At 43.3% G+C, this 20692-nt stretch overlaps 2 protein-coding genes and 1 long non-coding RNA gene across 6 annotated transcripts in view; 1 reads left to right on the top strand and 2 right to left on the bottom strand.

Annotated features, from left to right (window-relative positions):
• rims1a (regulating synaptic membrane exocytosis 1a) overlaps positions 1-20692 on the top strand; it is a 120673-nt gene that overhangs the window by 69564 nt on the left and 30417 nt on the right. For 2 of the 3 annotated variants that reach the window (XM_076891930.1, XM_076891929.1), the window contains exons 6-10: positions 355-1049; positions 12396-12436; positions 13771-13884; positions 14015-14114; positions 19479-19602. In XM_076891930.1, coding sequence (XP_076748045.1) covers positions 355-1049; positions 12396-12436; positions 13771-13884; positions 14015-14114; positions 19479-19602 — 1074 coding nt within the window. Of the gene's footprint in view, positions 1-354; positions 1050-12395; positions 12437-13770; positions 13885-14014; positions 14115-19478; positions 19603-20491; positions 20510-20692 lie in introns of all 3 variants that reach the window. The other variant, XM_076891927.1, reaches the window with a different exon arrangement.
• LOC143421713 (uncharacterized) lies at positions 6578-7776 on the bottom strand. Of its 2 annotated transcripts, XR_013101275.1 has the most exons (3): positions 7721-7776; positions 6835-7031; positions 6578-6745 (listed from the first exon to the last, which is right to left on the bottom strand). It is a non-coding gene; the product is annotated as an uncharacterized LOC143421713 (long non-coding RNA). The 2 variants fall into 2 exon arrangements; XR_013101274.1 differs by lacking the exon at positions 7721-7776 and having other exon boundaries at positions 6835-7269.
• LOC112435731 (uncharacterized) lies at positions 8023-10496 on the bottom strand. Its single transcript, XM_076891965.1, has 3 exons — positions 10228-10496; positions 8517-10138; positions 8023-8039 (listed from the first exon to the last, which is right to left on the bottom strand). Exons 2-3 carry the CDS (start codon positions 9889-9891, stop codon positions 8023-8025), a joined length of 1392 nt encoding a protein of 463 aa, XP_076748080.1. The 5' UTR covers positions 9892-10138; positions 10228-10496.

A 20692-nucleotide genomic window follows, 5' to 3' on the forward strand; every position in this document is an offset into this window, starting at 1 on the left:
ATGAATCATATAGCTACTCATTGAAGAGCCTTCTTACGCGCACATGTGATGATTTATTGTTAACTCAATGGGAACAGAAAACTTTGGAATTTCAGATTGTGTGACAAAACACCCTATCGCCGACTTGTTAAGTGATGATGTAATGCCCTGTGACACCCCGAGTGACAGATACTGATTTACAGGTTAATTATTATTGGCAGTGAAGGCTAAAACAATGAGATGATTCAGTTTGCATTAACCTGTGTAACATTGTCACTCACACGTTGCCGTTGTAAGCTTCCTGCTGAAAAGTTCTCTAACCAAACCAGTATCTTGTCTGACATCACCCCTCATCTGTATACTTTCCCTCCTCAGGAGGAATGGACGGGGTGGAGGAACTGGTCGGGGAGAGCGGCGGCAAGGCCAGCCCAGGCTGAAGACCCAAGTCTCCATGGACCGGGACCTCAGGGGGGAGTCTAGGGAACGCAGGGAAAGTCGGCGCCTGACAAAGGGACGTTCTCTGGAGCACGATCCTGTGGGAGGTGTTGGAGTAAGACGGACAGAAGAGGGGGATTACCATCACATGGACCACACCGGTGCGCCCCCTCGACAAGCAGGGCCCGTCCCTCCTGGAGGCAGGGGCCATCCTGTGCCCGGGCAGGGTCGAGGCACAGGCGTAGGGGGAGGTGAGGTCGGGGACGGTGCCCGACCTGGACAGAGGACAGCGGGTGGGGTAGGTGGGCTGCATGAACATGCTCTTTCACAGCAAGCCCCTCCCCCTGAACTCAGAGAACCTCCTGATTCAGGTCCTGGCTCAGCCCCGGGCCAGGGACCCTCAGTGAAACGGACCAAACGGGACAAAGCTGAGAGCATGCTGCGCAACGATTCGCTAAGCTCTGATCAATCGGAATCTCTGCGTCCGCCACCGCCGCGGCCCTACAAGTCAAAACGAGGGCAGGGGGCCGGAGGGAAGAGACAAACGAGCGTCAGTAGTTCAGAGGAGGAGGGCGGGACCACGCCTGAGTACAGCAGCTGTGAGGATGCCGAGATTGAAAGTGTCAGCGAGAGAGGTGAGAGAATATCCATCATTACCTTCTGTTCATGAAGAAACTGTGGCATATATTGATATCTGTCTGGTCATTTGTTTGTTTATCCGTCCATTCAATTCACGAGATATTTATTTTGACAGAAGATGAGGAAATGATCCACCCTACCCTTTGTTTATGGCATCTTAAGTCAGAGCGGTACATTAGCCTTGTTCTTCAAGCGACAACATTTTTGATTTAGATTTTAAAACCAAAATCTCTGTTTTAATGTGTTTTTTTGCTGTGAACTATCATCAACCAGGAAGACAATATAATATAAAGGATGGAAATTTATAGTCATGCAAAATAATAAAACATTTTAGTAAGTAAGATGTAAGTTAAGATCAAATAAATAAAATAAGATGATCATTCATTTTCAATTATTTTAAAAAATCCAGCTTTTTAAAAATTGCCTTTCACAATAAAAGTGTGTATTATAAGCCTGACGGACTGCCAACTTAAGGACCGGTGATTTTTTCCTTTAATACAAAAGCTTTGAGCTAGCGCATGTATTTTTTTAGCCTGCTGTTATTATTATGTTTTGCATATTTAAAATCAGCTGGAAAGTCCATAAAGACCTCTAAAGACTACCACATAAAGATTACAACTTATTCTTATTCCTATATTCTTTTACTTTCTTAGCTCACATTCATCCACTGATTTTGGATTACCATCGGTTAGAATATTTGGAATGAACATAAACCTTCATTTAGTGCTTTCTCTCTTGTAAAGAGTTTACTGCTGGACTGTAGCTATACTAAGTAACATGTGAAGCAATTACTTAAAAAAACAAACAAAAAAAAACTAGATCCCTATGGACAACCCAGAGTGGGATCCCTGGAGGACATTGTGTTAATGTTATATTATTTTTTATTATATTCCAGTCTCCAGGGCACCCACTAGACTGTGTGGGTCTTTAGCATTAGGCACATAAAAATCCCCACCTTACCAACAGAATTTATTTCACATCATGCATTTCATTGTATTGGTGCTGCACTTGCAGGGTGTATGTTTGAACGCTCCCATCTGACCACTATATTATGGGAAATGAATTTAAGAAGTGCAGACAGTTGTTCGGTTTCCATCTGTGATCCTCACTTGCACTGTGTCAGTCTGCGAGGCTACAAACGTTTCGCTTCTTTAACACCGTGTGCTCGCTGATCACAGGTGAGGCGACTCTGATGTAACCTCCTGATTTGGAGAAGCACTGCTCGTTTATCAGGTTTTTTTTATAATGCTTAGTGAAGCGCTAAAACCTCATGTGTTACACAGCAAACGGCTTGAGAACAAGCTTTGCAAAGGCAACATTTGAGAGGCGTGGTCTGGCTGCGCCTGCAGAAACGTGGCACGTCCTGCGACATTCTCTAATGTTTTGTGTGCCGTGCATGCAGCAGGCTGTAGCCGGCAGTCCGGGTTGTCAAAATGAGCAGCTACCCAATAAACTGCCATGCACGTTAACAAGTGTGTGTATCTGAACGTTTTCCTGTGTGTCATATTGTATTGTTTTCAGCTTGGCCCTGAGGGAGGACAATCCCACACTGAGCACACATGTACGCGTGTGCGTGTAGTGTGTTTGTGATGGGGGCAGTTTGACCCCAGTTAATCCCAGGCTTGACCTTCTGTGGCTTTGCATAGCCAACTATGTCCCCAAGCCTGAGCACACACAACTGTTTACACTCTAACCTTGTCATGTCCAAGCTGGGTTATGTCACTTCACTACTAACCATTCCAAGGCATTTGGACTGGCTGCTATGTATCCGACTGTGTTAAAAATAATACAAGCCATAAATAAATATACACAGCTGGAAGGAAGTCATATTTTTCACTGTTTAGCAGCTTGTAACCAGTGCTACAAAAGCATTGCTTGAGTTAAATATGACCAGTCTCATATTTCAGAGCTGCTGTTTTTCTATCACTTCCTGGGAGTCCCATTCTTGCCACTTGTCCTGTGGGCTCTGTCATTTCAAAACGCATCAAGAAATTTGCGTAGAGAGCAAACTCCTCTCACAAACTTACCTGAATTTTAGTCCAGAGGATCGTAGCTGGTGATGAGAGTTGGGTCCTTAGGTAGTTAGTAGCTAGTCATAAATAGCAGTTAGATAGCAGTTTGACCCTTTGAGACATGTACTGTAACAGCAAGCTTAAGTAATGTCATTCAGCTAAGTGATAACGTAAGGATGCATGGATTTTCTAAAAAGGTTTTTGGGCCTTTAAAGATCACTCGTGACTCTTAGAGTTCACCTCTCTTTTCCTCATCTCATCTAATAATAATTAACAGAACCCAACAATCACACTGATTGTATTCTCATGCTACATTAAATTTTATTTTCACTGGAAACCAACAAAAGTGTGGAGCATTCTGTGGAGCAAAGGGTAGAGCGCCAGCCTGGACCCACACCAGCCGCTGTGACATTCATCATGTGGAGGTTTAGGATGAGAGTGTGCTGTCAGGCCAGGTTTTAAACACATTGGTGTGGCAGCAATTCGCTGCTTCCTTTTTTAGCTCGAGACTGAGACCAGGTCAGCGCCAAGATGTGGTTGCTGGCAGCTAAGGAGCATCCAGGCATGTAAATCATTGTAAATTCGGGGCACAGTAGATCTGTGCAAGTATTGTCCTACATACAAACATGCGCTACCAACTCACACTCTCAATGGAAGAAAGGGAAACATGATACAAACACTTGAGAATTCTGTCAGGCAGTATTTAATCTATTGCATTTTAGATTAATTGGTTTTACTTGGATTTTATAGAGATGTAAATAAAGGCAGACTTATTGATTATAGTCGAGTTTGCCAGATAAAATAACTGATGCTGGCAGGTTTTATCAGCTACAGTTAAAAGCTAACTAATAGTTACTCTGTGTGCTGGTGTTCCACTAGTCTTGTTATAAACGTGAACCTTGTGAAAAGGTCCTTTATGTACTCAATGTCTGCATGTAGTGTCCTTGTACCAGGCACCAGACAGAAATAAACTAACAGCCCCTTTGCTGTAGAGCTAGCTAGCCCTGTGTAAGATGTAGGCTAAGATAAACAAGTAAAATCATGTTCTAGCATAACTTGTTTAGCATAGATATGTATTTGTGTTTTTGAAAATGTAATCTGTTTAAACAGTAGCCTTTTAGGGCTACAAAATTAAAAAGGAGTTTTGTCTCTTTGTCGTTAAAGTTAAATGGAGTTACTGAAGTGTAGAGCTAAAATTAGCTTCAGTTCCGACGCAGCCAGAAGTTAAAAAAAGAATTTTTAACCACATGATCACGGATTAGTTTAAATTACTACATATTGGTAAATGTAAGAGAATTTCTTTTATCTTTCTGTGTTTAATAACCTTTAACAGGTACTGATAAATGCACAACATTGGTACTTGTTTGATTTTTACTGACTTTTGAGTGATAGGGTAAGTACTGTCAAGTAGTTGGTACTTGACATAAACAGTCATAAACAATAGATGGTACTCATACAGTGTAGGGTATTTCCATGTTATGTATTCAGAATACGTTAGAGTAACGTATTCTGAGTACTTTGGATTACTTAATATATTATCATGCTTTTTACAACTACATGAATGTACTATTTCTGTGTGATTTATTACTATTAAGGTTACTCGCCATACCAATACCAACTAGATGTTAAAATCTTAATATAAAATGAGTAACAGTAGGGTGGACATTAGGTAAGGCTGCACTTTTTGCAGCGATCTCGTATAGAAAACTATTCCGCGTGTATATAAAACAGGTCCACAGCTCTGAACAGTAGTAAAGGGACTTCTGAGTGATACATTGGATTCTGTGTCGGGCTCGTAGCCGAAAACTAGCTTTACTTTATTGTCTGGGTCAACTTTGCTAGCGAGAGACAGAGAGAGGCTGCTCCAACTGAACTTATTGTTTCGAGTCCTCAAGTGGCCATCTGGGTCTCTCTTCAAAAGCAAGGCAATCTCTAATCCTTACAAATGTAAAAAAGTAATTATAACTTACTATTAGAGGGTGTATCTGTATCCCTGTGTTGGTGTTGTTCTTGTATTTTCGTAATAATGTTTGTCCATGATCAGCATTACAACTGACCAATCACGTTGTTGTGATGTTATAGCATCGCAATAAAAAAAGCCTGTGGTTATGTAAAACTTTCTTCTGGAATAAATGGTAAGCATTGCAAGTGTTTTCTTTATTAATTTATGCAACATAATAAATATGTTATTAAGTTAGGTTTGTTGTTTTAGGCAAATTTAGGCTACTCATGTTGGTTTGCTAGTGATAGTTAAAAAGAATTGGCTGACTCCTGCTAGCTGAATGCTCAGAAAATGTAATTGCTGAGTTGTAATACTGATCCTGGACCAATTAATGCTCTATTAGAGATAGTAAGCTAGCTAGCTGTGCATGGTAACACTTGCAGCTTCCAAATGCTTTTGCTCCTCTTTGTTTGGTTTTAAGAACACTGTAAAAACAAAATGCCAAAGTCTTGTTGAGCTGTGACCGGATAAATTCGGTTCCCGTGGTTTTGGTCAAACTGCAGGTTCTTCTTTATAGAGAATACATTTTATTTAGGCCATGTGGCCAAGGCTTTTCCTGCATAAGCAAAGAATTTTTAGCCACAGTCAAAGTAAAATCACCAGAAATGTCATAAAATTAACACACGGTAACTATTTGCCTGTTAATTTCATGGACAAACCTTATGTGTGGATTCACCCTCCACAAAGGCTCCTTGTAGGCCATGAAACATTGATGGGTTTCTGTAAATATTCTATTATTAGGATCGTAAAGGTTTATTTTTAAAGGGCTTATTTCACACTGTCTCTTTTAGGAAACGTGAAAAATATTATTTGTTGTTAAAGTCCCATTCCAAGTTGTGTTCAAAACCGTGTCCTGAGCCCGTAGTGGAGTTTTCTCTTTCTTTGTTGCCATTAAAAGTGCCGAAACACAAAAACAATACACACTCGCAGCCATGTGGCTCACCCACTGCATGAAACTATGTTCACGCTCAAATTATGAAACTAAGAACTGGGTTGAGCATTTGCTTTAAGATTACATAATATCACTATAAGTTGTCCCAAGCCATTAACCTCATAGCTTCCCCGGCTCCTAGGAATGCTCGGCTCTGTTTTACTCTGTGTCATAACAGTGTCGTCCAGGTCCTGCGCACAGTGCAGCACTGCCCTGCAGCCCGTGTGTACAGGCTTTGGATTTTGGTCTACGTCACGAGCTAGAGCTAAACACAGTCTTAGGAATAAATTAATAATTAATTAATAGAAAAGGAGATTGGGCATTTCAGGCAGTGGCACCGAGGTTGTGGAATTCTCTTCCACTGTCTTTATGTTGTATAGCCTCCATTAACTCCATCACAAAGCAGCTGAGCCCATGTTTATACAGACTATGTTTTATTCTGTGGCTTTAAATTGTTATGCTTTTATTTCTTGTGTTTTATTGTGAAGCACTTTATGGCTTTTTATCTGTGAAAAGTGTCACGGTCTCGCTGGCAGACCGTGGGGATGTGGGGAAAGGAGGACCCAAAATGCAGGACTCTACAGTGCAACAGTGTTTATTTACAGTGGTGACAATCCGAACAACAATAAATCCCCCCGTGCGATCCCAACTCCCGTTCCGTGTCTTCTCCTTTATCCCGTGCTCCGTGCTCTGTCTCCGTTCCCTGTGTACTCTCCGTGTGCTGCCTCCTGGTCGCCACAATTCCTCCTGAGGAAACACGTATACCAAAGGCAGCCGTGAGTACAAAACCTAACAGTAGACTTGCACTAACCTTGCACAATACACTTAAGACTGACGGGAAGTCACTCAACGATCCAGCGTCGAGGAGCTCTCAGCCACACTGTTTTGAAGCTCCTCTGACGAGGCTTGATCGGCGCCAGGTGTGTGTGGATTCCTGGGTGGGACCGGTCAGCTGGCAGGGCCACACCCACCAGGCCTAAAAGTGCCTGCCACGACCGCACCCTCACATACACAAGCACACACCCCTAAACACCTGACAGTACACCAACACGGAAAAACAGGACAGCAGACACAACCATAATAACAACAACCACAATAATGATAATAATAATAATAATAATAATAATAATAACTACAATAGTAGTCCACACTGCTCACGGACCCCGAATCCCTGGAACTGGGTCCGTGACAGTACCCCCCCTCTAATCCCCTATCCCCCCCTATGGGCAGGGATAGCTCAGGGCAGGGATAGCTCAGTAGGTAAAGTGGTCGCCCCATGATCGGAAGGTCGGCGGTTCGAATCCACTTAACGGCTACCCTGAGGTACCCCTGAGCAAGGTACCGTCCCTACACACTGCTCCCCGGGCGCCTGCTTAGTGGGCTGCCCACTGCTTCACTGAGTGAATGGGTCAAATGCAGAGAAAAACAAGTAATTTCCCCATGGGGATCAATAAAGTATCCATTATTATTATTATTATTATTATTATTATTAAGGGTCGGCACCCCACGACCCAAAAACAAAAACAAAACAAAAACCACAGTACAACCAACCCCGGGCGGGCGGCGGGGGGGTCCCGGACGGAGGGCCCCAAAACCCCAGTTCAAATGTCCAACCACTGCCATGGTGGGAACAACAGTTCTTGCGGCCGACCCAGTGGACCGCAAGCAGGCAAAACCCGCTACGGGTCAGGCAGTGGTGGGAAAACAGTTCGGGCGGCCTACCTCCAACCCCATGATGGAAGCGGAACGCTTCAGGCGGCCTGCCACGGATCCGGTGGTGGCGGCGCTGCTCCTCCGGCGGCCTGCCACGGGTCCGGTGGCGGCGGAACGGTTCTGGTGGCCTGCCACGGGTCCGGTGGCGGCGGAACGGTTCTGGTGGCCTGCCACGGGTCCGGTGGCGGCGGCGCTGCTCCTCCGGCGGCCTGCCACGGGTCCGGTGGCGGCGGAACGGTTCTGGTGGCCTGCCACGGGTCCGATGGCAACGTCGCTGCTCCGGTGAGCAACAGCGAGGCGTGGCACATGGTCTATGACGCGCCGGTCGCTGACGTGGACGCACTAGACGTGGATGGCGTGGAGGCCGCGCTAGACGTGGAGGTCCCTCCGGTTCGCTGACCTCCGGCTGAGCGGGTCCCTCCTCGGCTGGCAGCGAGAGCCCCTCCTCGGCTGGCAGCGCCGGTTGTTCCTTCCGCTCGCCGAGCTCCTCTGCTGGTGGTTCGCTGAGCTCCTCCGGCTCGCTGAGCTCCTCCGGCTCGCTGAGCCGGCTCGCTGAGCTCCTCCGGCTCGCTGAGCTCCTCCGGCTCGGGCATGCTGAGCTCCACAGCTGGCGACGCGGGCTCCTCCCGCTCGCTGAGCTCCTGCTCGGGCATGCTGAGCTCCTCCGGCTCGCTGAGCTGCTCCTGCTCGCTGAGCTGCTCCTGCTCGCTGAGCTCCACAGCTGGCGACGCGGGCTCCTCCCGCTCGCTGAGCTCCTGCTCGGGCATGCTGAGCTCCTCCGGCTCGCTGAGCTGCTCCTGCTCGCTGAGCTGCTCCTGCTCGCTGAGCTGCTCCTGCTCGCTGAGCTGCTCCTGCTCGGGCATGCTGAGCTCCTCCGGCTCGGGCATGCTGAGCTCCTCCGGCTCGCTGAGCTCCTCCGGCTCGCTGAGCTCCTCCGGCTCGCTGAGCTCCACAGCTGGCGACGCAGGCTCCTCCCGCTCGCTGAGCTCCCGCTCGGGCATGCTGAGCTCCTCCGGCTCGCTGAGCTCCACAGCTGGCGACGCGGGCTCCTCCCGCTCGCTGAGCCGCTCCTCCGGCTGCAACGCGGGTATAGATGGTCGTTGATCCGGAGGTGAAGATGGCGATGCGGAAGCTGCAGGTGGCGAAGATGACGGTCGAGCGGGTGATGTGGATGGTGAAGTCGAGAGTTCTGCGGTCGCTGCAGTCTGATGGGACGCTGGTGGAGAAGTAGCTGCAAAGGGCGGAGGTGATAATGGTGCGGCAGCTACTCGTGGTAGACTGGACAGCGATGTAGAAACAACAGGCGGGTGACATAATGGCAGGGTAGTTCCAGCAGGCATATCAGCCTCCAACTGAGGATGAAGACGAGAGGCTGACTGGACTGGCTGTGCTACGGCTACAGGCTGGGCAGCTGGCTGTGCTACGGCTACAGGCTGGGCAGCTGGCTGTGCTACGGCTACAGGCTGGGCAGCTGGCTGTGCTACGGCTACAGGCTGGGCAGCTGGCTGTGCTACGAGGTTAGCTTTCACACAGTCCCGTGAATAAACAGATGAGGTGAATGAAGATGAATTGTCCATATGACTCACCACAGCCGGCTGTTGGAAAGTTTTAGAGTCTGACTGCGGTGAGGCACGCCGGCGGCGCAAGCGTCGCTTCTTTAACGATGCCGGGGCCAGCGTATCAGGCTGAGGTTCCACCAGCCGGCCGGACAGGAGAGCAGCTGTGTGATTTTGAGCTGCCGGTCCTTGGTCTGCTGACTCAGCAGGTGCCGCAGAGGTGAGTGGAGATGTGGTGAGGTGCAGAGGGCGTGTGAAACGTTTCCCCCGCAATGGAGGGTCCAACAAACGAGCTGCAAGCGACGGCGGGGAGGCTATCAGCCTATGAAAAAAGAAATAGGCAGCAAGGGCTCCCAGGGAGGTTGCCATATCCTCCTCGCCCGGACAGCCCAAACCAAACAGCTCAAAACAGGAACTTTCCCTCAGCGTGGTTATAATCGAAATTAGTCTCTTAATGTCCAAAAAGCTCACAGATGAGGTGATTGATGATAAGAAGGAATCAAAAAATACGACCTGTAAGTGTCTCTGATGTGGATCTGCCGCCTGGATAATGCTCCGACAGTATTTCCAGAGCTGGGCGAGCAATTCCTCCTGTGAGACGGTCCTTGAGTCCGCTGGGCCCATAATGGCTGGATCGTTCTGTCACGGTCTCGCTGGCAGACCGTGGGGATGTGGGGAAAGGAGGACCCAAAATGCAGGACTCTACAGTGCAACAGTGTTTATTTACAGTGGTGACAATCCGAACAACAATAAATCCCCCCGTGCGATCCCAACTCCCGTTCCGTGTCTTCTCCTTTATCCCGTGCTCCGTGCTCTGTCTCCGTTCCCTGTGTACTCTCCGTGTGCTGCCTCCTGGTCGCCACAATTCCTCCTGAGGAAACACGTATACCAAAGGCAGCCGTGAGTACAAAACCTAACAGTAGACTTGCACTAACCTTGCACAATACACTTAAGACTGACGGGAAGTCACTCAACGATCCAGCGTCGAGGAGCTCTCAGCCACACTGTTTTGAAGCTCCTCTGACGAGGCTTGATCGGCGCCAGGTGTGTGTGGATTCCTGGGTGGGACCGGTCAGCTGGCAGGGCCACACCCACCAGGCCTAAAAGTGCCTGCCACGACCGCACCCTCACATACACAAGCACACACCCCTAAACACCTGACAGTACACCAACACGGAAAAACAGGACAGCAGACACAACCATAATAACAACAACCACAATAATGATAATAATAATAATAATAATAATAACTACAATAGTAGTCCACACTGCTCATGGACCCCGAATCCCTGGAACTGGGTCCGTGACAAAAAGTGCTATAAAATTCCTTTTTAACCTACTCACTCGCTGATTTTTGGTTCAAAGTTACTTTTGTAATTATTATCCACAAAGTATAAGAAAAACCCAGCTGCCTTTCCTGATATTTATTTTTAGTCCTTTTCTTAAAGAGGTTTTGCCTTAGGAGGCTACCACTGTAAATCTGAATATGTAAATGACTTGCCTGCGTAAACAAAGGTGACGCTGACGTGCTACGTCTACTTGTGGTATAGATAAAAGTATGGCTGAGCCTAGTTTGATTTCAGCTGATATCTCTTCAACAAAATATATCGATTTTTTGGGGCATAAAGCTATGTCGGTTATTTTTCTAAAACCTGTTGATGCCTTAGATTTGTTTTGGAAGATTTATAAATTTATTTACAAAAAATGACCTTTAAAGTCTGTGTTTATTAATTTGAAATAACATTTTGCATTTCAGTTTTAAGTGATTCTGCAATTTACATTTTAAAGACACAAAGAAAACATTAATCATTAATTACTCATTTTAATAACTTTATTCTTACTTTTGTGCTCAGTTTCTTGCACTGTATACTTTTGAAAAGCACTTGAATGAATATTTAAATAGCTTTAATTTTAGCATTTATTTAGCTCACTTTTGTCAAGTTCCATAACGATATCTTTGCATTTAACCCTCAATGTCTCGTGTATCATGATTGATACATACAGGGTTTGAGAGTTTTTAAGACTACATCAGTTCACTTCAGTTTTTATTATACAGCACCAAATCATAGCAACATTTTCTAAGGCATAGACCTACAATCATATAAAGACAACAGAGGACAGACCAACAATTGTATGACCCCCTCTGAGCAAGCACTTTGGCGACAGTGGGAAGGAAAAACTCCCCTTTAACAGGAAGAAACCTCCAGCAGAACCAGGTGCACGCAAGGGTGGTTCATCTGCTGCGACCGGTTGGACTCCCCAGAAAAAAAAGTAAATTGCACGATACATTTTTAAGCAATAAATTGCAAAAAATTTTGGGTGTAGAAAAAGTGCAAAATATGTGCAAATAATATTTAATTTTTATAATTTTGTCAGAACGGTCAATAAATGCTCCATGTTAAAAGACAATAGAACTTTCTGGAAATTAATTTGTGATTTAGACTTTAACAATATTAACTTTTATGATGTATAGCAGCTTTAAAACTGATCGTTAGTATTATTATCACTTAATAAGTGAATCAATTTAGTGGTTATCAAAACATATTTATTAACACATATAATTTATTACCACATATCTATATTTGTTTCATTGGCTCAACCTATGCCCGATACCTAAATAATGTGAGAAAATATCTGTTATTGACACGCTTGTGCTTGTATTTGGCCTTACATTGTGGCATTACCCCTGGAGGAGATCAATAACACCTAATCTCTGAAGTGTCTTGGATGGATTTAAAGCGTTTTAAAAGGCTTAACCATCCGTTGGTGTCATCGCTGCCTCAGTGGAAAACTTTTTAGGCCACCTGCTGCCGTGGTGATACATTTCTAATTCCAGCCCAGGCTTGAATTTTCAATAAACTTAAGCCTCCCCATTGTAAACAAGTACCTCCTGAAGAGCCCCCAAATTTGGCTGAGCTGTGTGTGTGAGGACTCCTGGTATGTGCTGTGTATACAGGGTGTGTGTGTGTGTGTGTGTGTGTGTGTGTGTGTGTGTGTGTGTGTGTGTGTGTGTGTGTGTGTGTGTGTGCGTGCGTGCGCGAAGAAGAAGAAGGAGATATAAGGGAGGTCATTGTTTCCTCTGCGACTTCCACATCTATCCAGCTGATCTGATCTCTCTTCTCTTGCAGGCGACTGGGAATGCTACCCACATGACCCCACTGTGTGGCATGTAAGTCAGTGTTTTTCCTTCTGATTAATATTTTTTCATACATTAAAGCTAGTTTTGAGAATCAGCATGAAGTTGTTCAGGTGTTATTGTTGTATTTTAATTAAAGTCCCAAGTGTGTAAACATTTATGTGGATGTACTGGAGTACCAAATAGTGCCAAATGGAGTGTTTGTCTCTTTACAGTCTGATCCTCCTGTCTTACCACAAAGTTTGTTTTTTCAATTTTTCTGAAGAATCTATTAATGTAAAACACATGATGTCTTATGGTTATTGACTATGGTTACTTTACTGTTGTGAAGTACATGGATAGTATGTTTATGTTGTTAAAGACCGTGGTGGTGACCATTGACTTAAAAACCCTGGTTTAAAATCAATCATTGTGGGCTGAGTCTAGAGAGGTCATGTTATATATGGTACATATCCATGCCAAAACAATGATGCTATAATTACAAAGGCAGATACTGACTTTGAATTATTTGAATTAATACACTCAGCTCAGCTGTCTGATCTGGGCTGTGTGGCAGCTAACTGAGAGTGATAAATAATTTATGAAGTTTTAAATAGTCCAATATGGGCTTACAGCTCTTGTTATGGTACCTAAAATTATTAAAACATTAAGTGTAGTATGATTTCCTCTTGTACCTGTGGGAGAGTTACACTCATTATCTTTATAGCTGCACTGCAATGAGTCAGTCCTGCTGTATCGAGGCTTCTTAGAGCAGAGCTAAATGCAGTCTGTGTACTGTGGCCAGTAGAAGTCCAGTCAGTAAGATAAAAATCCAAAAGAAATCCTGGTTTATCAGAGCTCGCATCTTTTACAGCTACAGTATAGACAGAAATTCAGCCTGTTACAAAAATAAGGCAAAACGTATGCTTCCTGTTTTGGATTTTGGAGTGGCCTTCAAGCCTTGTCCATTAAACACTTATCAGTGTAGTACATGAATCCAGAATGAAAATTGGTAATCAAAGTTTTTAAAAATGAAAATAAAAAACTGATTTCAGTCTCACAGTTTTACAGTAAGTACTGAGTTGAAGCTAGGAGGTAATTATCTTGGTTAAGCTTACCATTCAGACCCTAGCTCTATGAGTAGTATCCACTTTTCTCTTAGAAACAACTTTTAGGAAACAAGACTTTTGTGCACTTAAAATTTGAATTGAAAAGCCAGATCTTATGTCTTTTAAAGCTACCTCTGTAATCAGTTAAAATTATTGATAGTTTTCAAAGTGTTTTGTCAAAGTATATATGAAGTAAATACCAGTGAGTGTGCATATTTGTGAATGTGTCTGAGTGTCACTTTGCTCATTTTTATTACCATTTCCTGTGTCCTGCTGCAGCATCCTGTAACCTGGCAGCCATCCAAGGAGGGAGACCATCTGATTGGACGGATCACCCTCAGCAAGAGAACTGCTGCCATGCCGAAAGAAGCTGGCGCTTTACTGGGGTTAAAGGTCAGAGGTCACACAGACATGCAAACAGTTTCTTAAATTATTTTTCTGTCTATTAATTCTAACTGAGCCATCCTGTGTTGTCCACTTGTCAGATATTTCTCACTAACTGTTGCTGTCTGCTTCTCTTCAGGTGGTGGGAGGCAGAGTAACAGAGTCAGGGAGATTAGGAGCCTTCATCACCAAGGTTAAGAAGGGAAGCCTAGCTGATGTGGTGGGACATCTGAGAGCAGGTATCCACTAAATTGGCACAGTAGCCTCTCACAAATGCTGGGAAGTAATAATCAGTCAAATGTAAGGTCTTTATAAACATCGAAATGTCCTAACTACGATTGTTTAATAAGCTTTGTCACATAGAGAGTCTTATTGTATGTCTTGCAATAGATGATATAAGAAAAATCTTTTTTTTACCTGATACCCTGACACTTATCTTGCCTAACAAAGTGAAAATGTAGTTGTTCTTATCATAACTGTTGCGCTGTACGTTCTGACGACCTCGTCTATTCAGCTGCTGCATGCTGCAGGTTGTCTTTTCTTTTTCGCTAGTGTGTTTAGAAGAGCTAGTATCTTTTTGTTTTGTGTTGCAGGTGCTTGGTGTGGTGTAGTTGTGTCATCAGTGATTGGGAACACCTGGGCTTAGTGTTCCTGTGATCCTTAACTCCATATGCTGCAGACCTTTTTGCTTTTCTAGTGTAGTGGTTTACACATTTGGCTAACAGGCAAAAGGTTCCTAGTTTGATTTAGTCACAAATCCCTTTGAGGGTTGTGTCAGGAAGGGCATCCAGTGTAAAAAAAAAAAAAATCAAACATGCAAAGCTACCCATTGTGGCAACTCCTTGGGGGATCAGCCAAAATTAGCTGTTCTACCTAAATAATATTTCGCACACCACACTAGCACAAAATATGCTATCACTGACTCATTGATTGACATATACCATTTTTTTCCCCTTTGGTTACTTTATGTAGTTTTGCAAAAAGAACAATTCTATTCATTTACTTGACTAATGGTGTAACGTCCCATTAATTATCATGGGTTTTGAACTAGTCTTTACAAGTTGGGCCTTGGTCTTTGATAATTTCCCAATTAGCTGGCGTTTACGGGTTTGTCCTTCCACCTGATTGATTAAGGGTGAGAAAAATTTATGTTGTTTGGAACAGTCATGGTTTTGCCTGACCAAAGAAACATAAGTGTTGACATGTTGATGTGTAACAATTTAAATGGGAGTTTTTCTCCTGTAAGGCATAGCAGCACTGTTCCTTAGGTTGTGTTTCTTGCTAGGTTGTGTGTCAGGTTGAATGCAGTTTAACTTTTTGTCTTGGGTGCATTTCATGGGTGTGAGGTTGTTGCCAGATGCTAGTTATTTCCTTGTTCTATCCTTTTCAATTTGAAGACTAGGCCTGAGTTAGTTAGGTGTTGTTTATGCAGTTAGAAGGGATGCTCGCTAGTATTACCTAGCTTTCCTACCATTTCTAAGGCCACCGCGACCAGTTTAGAAATGGTAGGAAAGAGAATAAGCAGCCCTACCTGCAGTTTCCATGTGATGTGTTAAATAATATCAGCCTTGGGCATGCATCTTCAGAGGTAAAACCTCGAAGGGAGTTGTGTGGCAGTGATTAGGAGCAAGTCACTTGGCTATGGAATATATTGGAATATATTAGAACTTACTGCTCATGGCAAGTAACTGGGAAGCCAAATGTAATCATTAAACCTCCTTGCATCAACGTCAACTCACTGAGTTAGTGAAAGCAGCTATTTTGGGATGGTTCCTATCGTGAGGAGTTCAGGAATGATAGGAAAGGTTATAAGCGGCACTACCTGGAGTTTTTGCTTGATTTGTTGAATAATATTTGTTGTGCAGCTTCAGAGATAAAATCTCTTTAAGAGTTTTTGAGTCTTGTTGTTTTGGAAGAACACTTCAAAAAGTTGTGTCAGGAAAAAGAGCATATGAAGGCATATTGTTAAGCTCTGAAGAAAAAAAACAAGTAAATGTGTCTGCTAGACTAGCTGTTTCTTTTGAGATACCTTGTGTTGAAACACATCAAGCTACACTCCACTTGTGTTCCTTATGTGAAGAACTTCCCTGTGATGGTGCTTATTTACCGTTTACACCGGATGGTTTTATTTTCATGACAGAATACCCAATATCCTTTTCAGAAGAACCTTTTGAGCATATGCTCCTTAACTTGTGGGTCCTTTGCTTCCTTCCAAGTTGGAGCTAAAATATCTTTTTATTGTCATATGTCATATCACCCAGTTGCATATCCTTAACAACTGGTAACAACCAGGTCTGTAGTGAAAGCGACAATTTATTTCTATCTTTGAAATCCCTAAAGTGATCCAAAAATGATCAGGCTTCTAATTTTTACCTTCCAAGTTTGCCCAGTTGTTAAAACAAGTTCAGGTGCAGCACTTCCAGTCATCAGCCTATCAGCACAAAGTCAGGGCCCGTCCATCCATTCTCTTGTGCTTATCCTTGTTAGGGTCAGGGTCAGCCTATCACAGCTGTCTTAGGGCGAGAGGAAGGGTACACCCTGGACAGGTCAAAGTCAGGGTTGTTGGAGCATTTTCATCAGATGCTAAAGTCACTGTTCTTAGGCAGATTTTGGTAGAAGGGTTTTTCAATGCTTCATGTTGACAGCCAGAGAAGTTTCACAAGTGACAACTGGCTTTAGCCCCAGTGACATGGTGTTTGCCTGTTCTGTATACGGTGCTGAGGGTTTGTTGAGGGTTAAGGATGACAATGTTCCAAAAAACTAAACTGACTATGTGAATGACTTCCAGCATAGTTTATACATTCGAAGGTAGCTGGCAAAATAGAAGTTGGCTGCATCGCAAGGAATGATGAAGCTCATTTACGAAGCAGGCTGAGTGGTGCCAGTTCAGTCCTGATGATCAAGTGCTGCCTGTTGTTGGATGCTTCTTTCAGGCCAGGTCCTTCCACAGTGGTGAAGCAGATCTCACGAAAGAGTTGTTTAATTTCTACACCAGAGTTGCTTAAGAAAAGACAGCTCTGTCTGTTGAAACCACCCTTTTGTGGTTACCCAGTCACTAGTAGTAACAGAAAGGGAAAAAGTTGGTACTGGGAATTAGGCATGTGGTTGGTTTAAAGCACCAAAACTCTCATAAATGTGAATAATTTGTTAGTTCACCTAAAAGAGTTTCTGTGTGACGAGCTGGAAAAATTCCAAACGTTTATTTGCTGACACACGTTCACAAACTCACCAAATTCATTTGATGATTCATATGATTATTGATATTCCCCATTAAGCAGCACTTTTACTAGGTGTCAGCTGACAAGTGTAAGTACTTGGATGCAGAAGTCAGGTTCATACTTTAAAACAACATCATCGACCCATCATCTTCTAGCTGGCTAGCTTCTAGCTCCCTTGTTTTCTTGTCCCATTATGTGACAACACTCTCAGGTTTTGTTTAGACTCTTGGCAAGGTCAGTATCACTAAGCCTGTTGCATTTCCACTTCCATGATTGGATGACTGTATTGACCAAGTTTGATCTGCAAAGTTTATGAGTAAAGTTTATCTGTTCGAGTGATAATGGTCCTATTGATTAAAAATCTGGAATGCTACACTGTCTGTCTGGATGATGTGGTTGTATAGAATGACATTTGTGGCATTCATATGTTGTGTATTTGTTCCTTATTTAAATGTCTGTCTGCTAGGGCTGGGCGATATGACCCAAAATTCATATCTCGATATTTTTTAGCTGGATGGCGATATAAGATATATATCTCGATATATTTTTTTTAAAGCCATAAAGTAAGAACAAGAAGAGAGTTCTTAGTCAAAGCTGTGTCCCAGATGTCACACAGGCACTTTTATTAACATAGAGCAGATGTACATCAAATTTACTCAAAAATAAATTATGAGCATTTATTAAATAATAATGCTCCATAAATAAAAGAAAACAATGTTGTTTTTGTGCATAACAAAAAGCTCACAATTGTGCAGTCAAAATGTAAACTAAAAGACGCTGAGCACAATAACAAAGACAGATTTCAAAGCTGCTCTGTTCCCAACTTGTACTGCGTGACTGACAGCCTGGAGTTTGAAATCCGCTTCGCAACCACGTCTCTCAACAGGTGCCATTTATGGTCCTTATATACAGTAGGGTAATATTACGTTGAAGCACAGTACGTATCACTCCGCGAGGCTCAGCCGTAATGCTCCGACAATCCATCAAGTGGTGCAGCTCCGTAGCTTACCAAAGTCGTACTAAAACATTTTTTGACAGATTGCTGAGCGCCGTGTTCCACATAAAATCGGTTCGCGGCCATCAAGCACAACCAGAATTCATACATAAGGCGCGCTGTCAACTTTTGAGAAAATGAAAGGATTTTAGTCCGTGCAGCACCTCTAGGCTGCATGGCGTTAGCGTGGTTAGCTAGCTAACACATTGACGCCGTCCAGCCCCACGCACGGGGCGATGCGCAGTAACTCGTTAATGGAGATTTGCCGTGTCCATCTTGTCGCTTCCTGCAGGTGAAGCGATGGGGGAGGAGGGGGAGTTGTGTTCAGTGAAGGAGAGGCGAGGCCGAGTAACGTTGCGTAAAGACGAAAGTGGACGAAAGAGAGGCAAACTTGCGGCTCCACAAGTATAATTATAACGTAACATAGACTATATCGATATAAAGGATATTGTCACATCTTATATCTCGTATAAAAATATATCGATATTTTTTTAAAAACTCGATATATCGCCCAGCTCTACAGTGTCTGCAGTCCGACTGAACACTGACTTGGCTAAATGTGAATTTGCTATCCATTAGTAATCTACAACGAGCATGTTGTTGGCCGGTGTCAGCTGTGGCCACAACGAGGGGTGCCAAGGGAAGGCGCTGGCCAGAGAACAAAAGAAAAAAAAAAAGAGCTGATGTCATTCTTAGGCATGGTCGGATATTACCATAGTTTCTGCTGGAACTTTTACTGGAAGATGTCACTTCCCTTACCAGTCTGAGGAAGGCACATGCTATATATTTGTGGTATACGATGCGTGGTCTCTGAACTTGTAGTTCTAGTGTATGCTAATCAAGAGATCTAAAAATGTGGAAGTGGCCATGGTCACACGTATTGACAGATGTTCTTATGTGGGATCATGCTGCTAAGGTTAAGGTAGTATGTAGGCTGTGGTGGTGCCAGCTGACGACACTGTCTCTTTTGGCTCGTGGGCTGGGAGGTTGTATTTGTCTTTGTGTTTTGTGTTGCAGGTGTCCAGTGGGGTGTGGTTGGGTGATGATGGATTGGGAACACCTAGGTCCAGTGTTCCCCTGTATAAACGCATGCTCCACTTGTTACCTCAGGGGGAAGAATAACTTTGCACCTAAGCTATTATTGCTGCAGACTTTTGTGCTCTTCTTTTCCCAAACAATGTTTCACTTACTACATTAGCACATGTTCAAACATGCCAATGATCCTGACTCATTTACTGACATATGTCATGTTTTTTTGTCCTTTGATAACTTTATTTAGTTTTGTTAATTTCAAATAAAAAGTATTAATTTATTTGTTTTAATCCTGTCAACAGCCATTACTTTGACATGGCTTTTGAGCTAGTTATGACAATGTGGACATCTGATTTCAGGTGACGAGGTTTTGCAGTGGAACGGGAAGCTGTTACCGGGAGCAACTATGAAGGAGGTTTACAACATCATCTTGGAGTCTCAAGCTGACCCTCAAGTGGAGTTGGTGGTATCCAGGCCTATTGGGTAAGTCAGGCATGAAACACGTCCAGTATACTGTCAGAGTCATATGTTTTTACCTGGTTTGTCAGTTACTAGTCTATTTGTAAATTGAAACCCTTATTTAATTAGGCAACATTTATTTGGACTCAGAGTTGACCTCAGACAAAGCAGGAGGTTATGATGCACAGCTGCATTCAACGTATTAAAAACAACTGGCCATTGCCTGCAGCTGCCAAGTTTTGGACTGGGAGATAGCCATGTCTCATATGTCCCCTTTAAAAAAGCACTTGCTTTTATTTGTCGGATGGTAAAAGCTGAATTATTATTGACCAAATAAAACTGTCTGTAAGCTCCATTAAAGACAGGAGAAGCTGAATGTGAAGTTTTTAGTCGATGGATTGCAAAGCTCAACAAGCACAGTCATGAACATACTTCTGAAGACAGTAGACGCCCTGAGTAAAATTTATTTTTAACTCTAAGTGTATCATTTCAAATCATTAGTATCAAAAGTCATCAGTAAACAAAAAAAAGTTCATTTTTCTCGAGATACTTTGAATTGGATGCTTTCTGGTACACTAACTTTGCCTTATATTTAGCAGACTTGCTAACTCTTACATTGCTAACATTAGCAAAGCTTTGGAAAAATTTAATTCAAAGAGAGGGAGTTTGAGGTGTCACCCTCTCATTTTCTATTATTGTTCAAGAGCTGTCATTTCAAAAACGTCACACAAACCAGGGTGCAAGCTGGTTTCAGGTATTTTGAATACGTTTTGCTGTTGTGTGTAATAAGGTCAATCCAGTGGGTTATTTTAAAAGTAAAGTGCCCACTGGTGCAGCTCTCAAATTTTACTTTTCTGCTTATTGATGGAAAAAAAAGTTGAATATATGAATTTCTCTCCAAACACTCACGAAGGGTGTATAGAAAATATCAGTAAGTAATCTTTTTTTTTTTTTTTAGGACCTTTTAATTCTGCCACGCTTATGGAAACTATTTTGATTTTGCTGGTGCCATTTTGCATCCCTAAAGGAACTAACTGTAATACTGTTAAGTGAGAAATCTAATTGATGTCACTATACGGTTTTATGAAAGTAGCTGCACTGTGTGCTAAATTAA

The sequence above is a fragment of the Maylandia zebra genome, linkage group LG13 (genome assembly GCF_041146795.1).
Source record: "Maylandia zebra isolate NMK-2024a linkage group LG13, Mzebra_GT3a, whole genome shotgun sequence".
Classification (NCBI taxonomy): domain Eukaryota; kingdom Metazoa; phylum Chordata; class Actinopteri; order Cichliformes; family Cichlidae; genus Maylandia; species Maylandia zebra.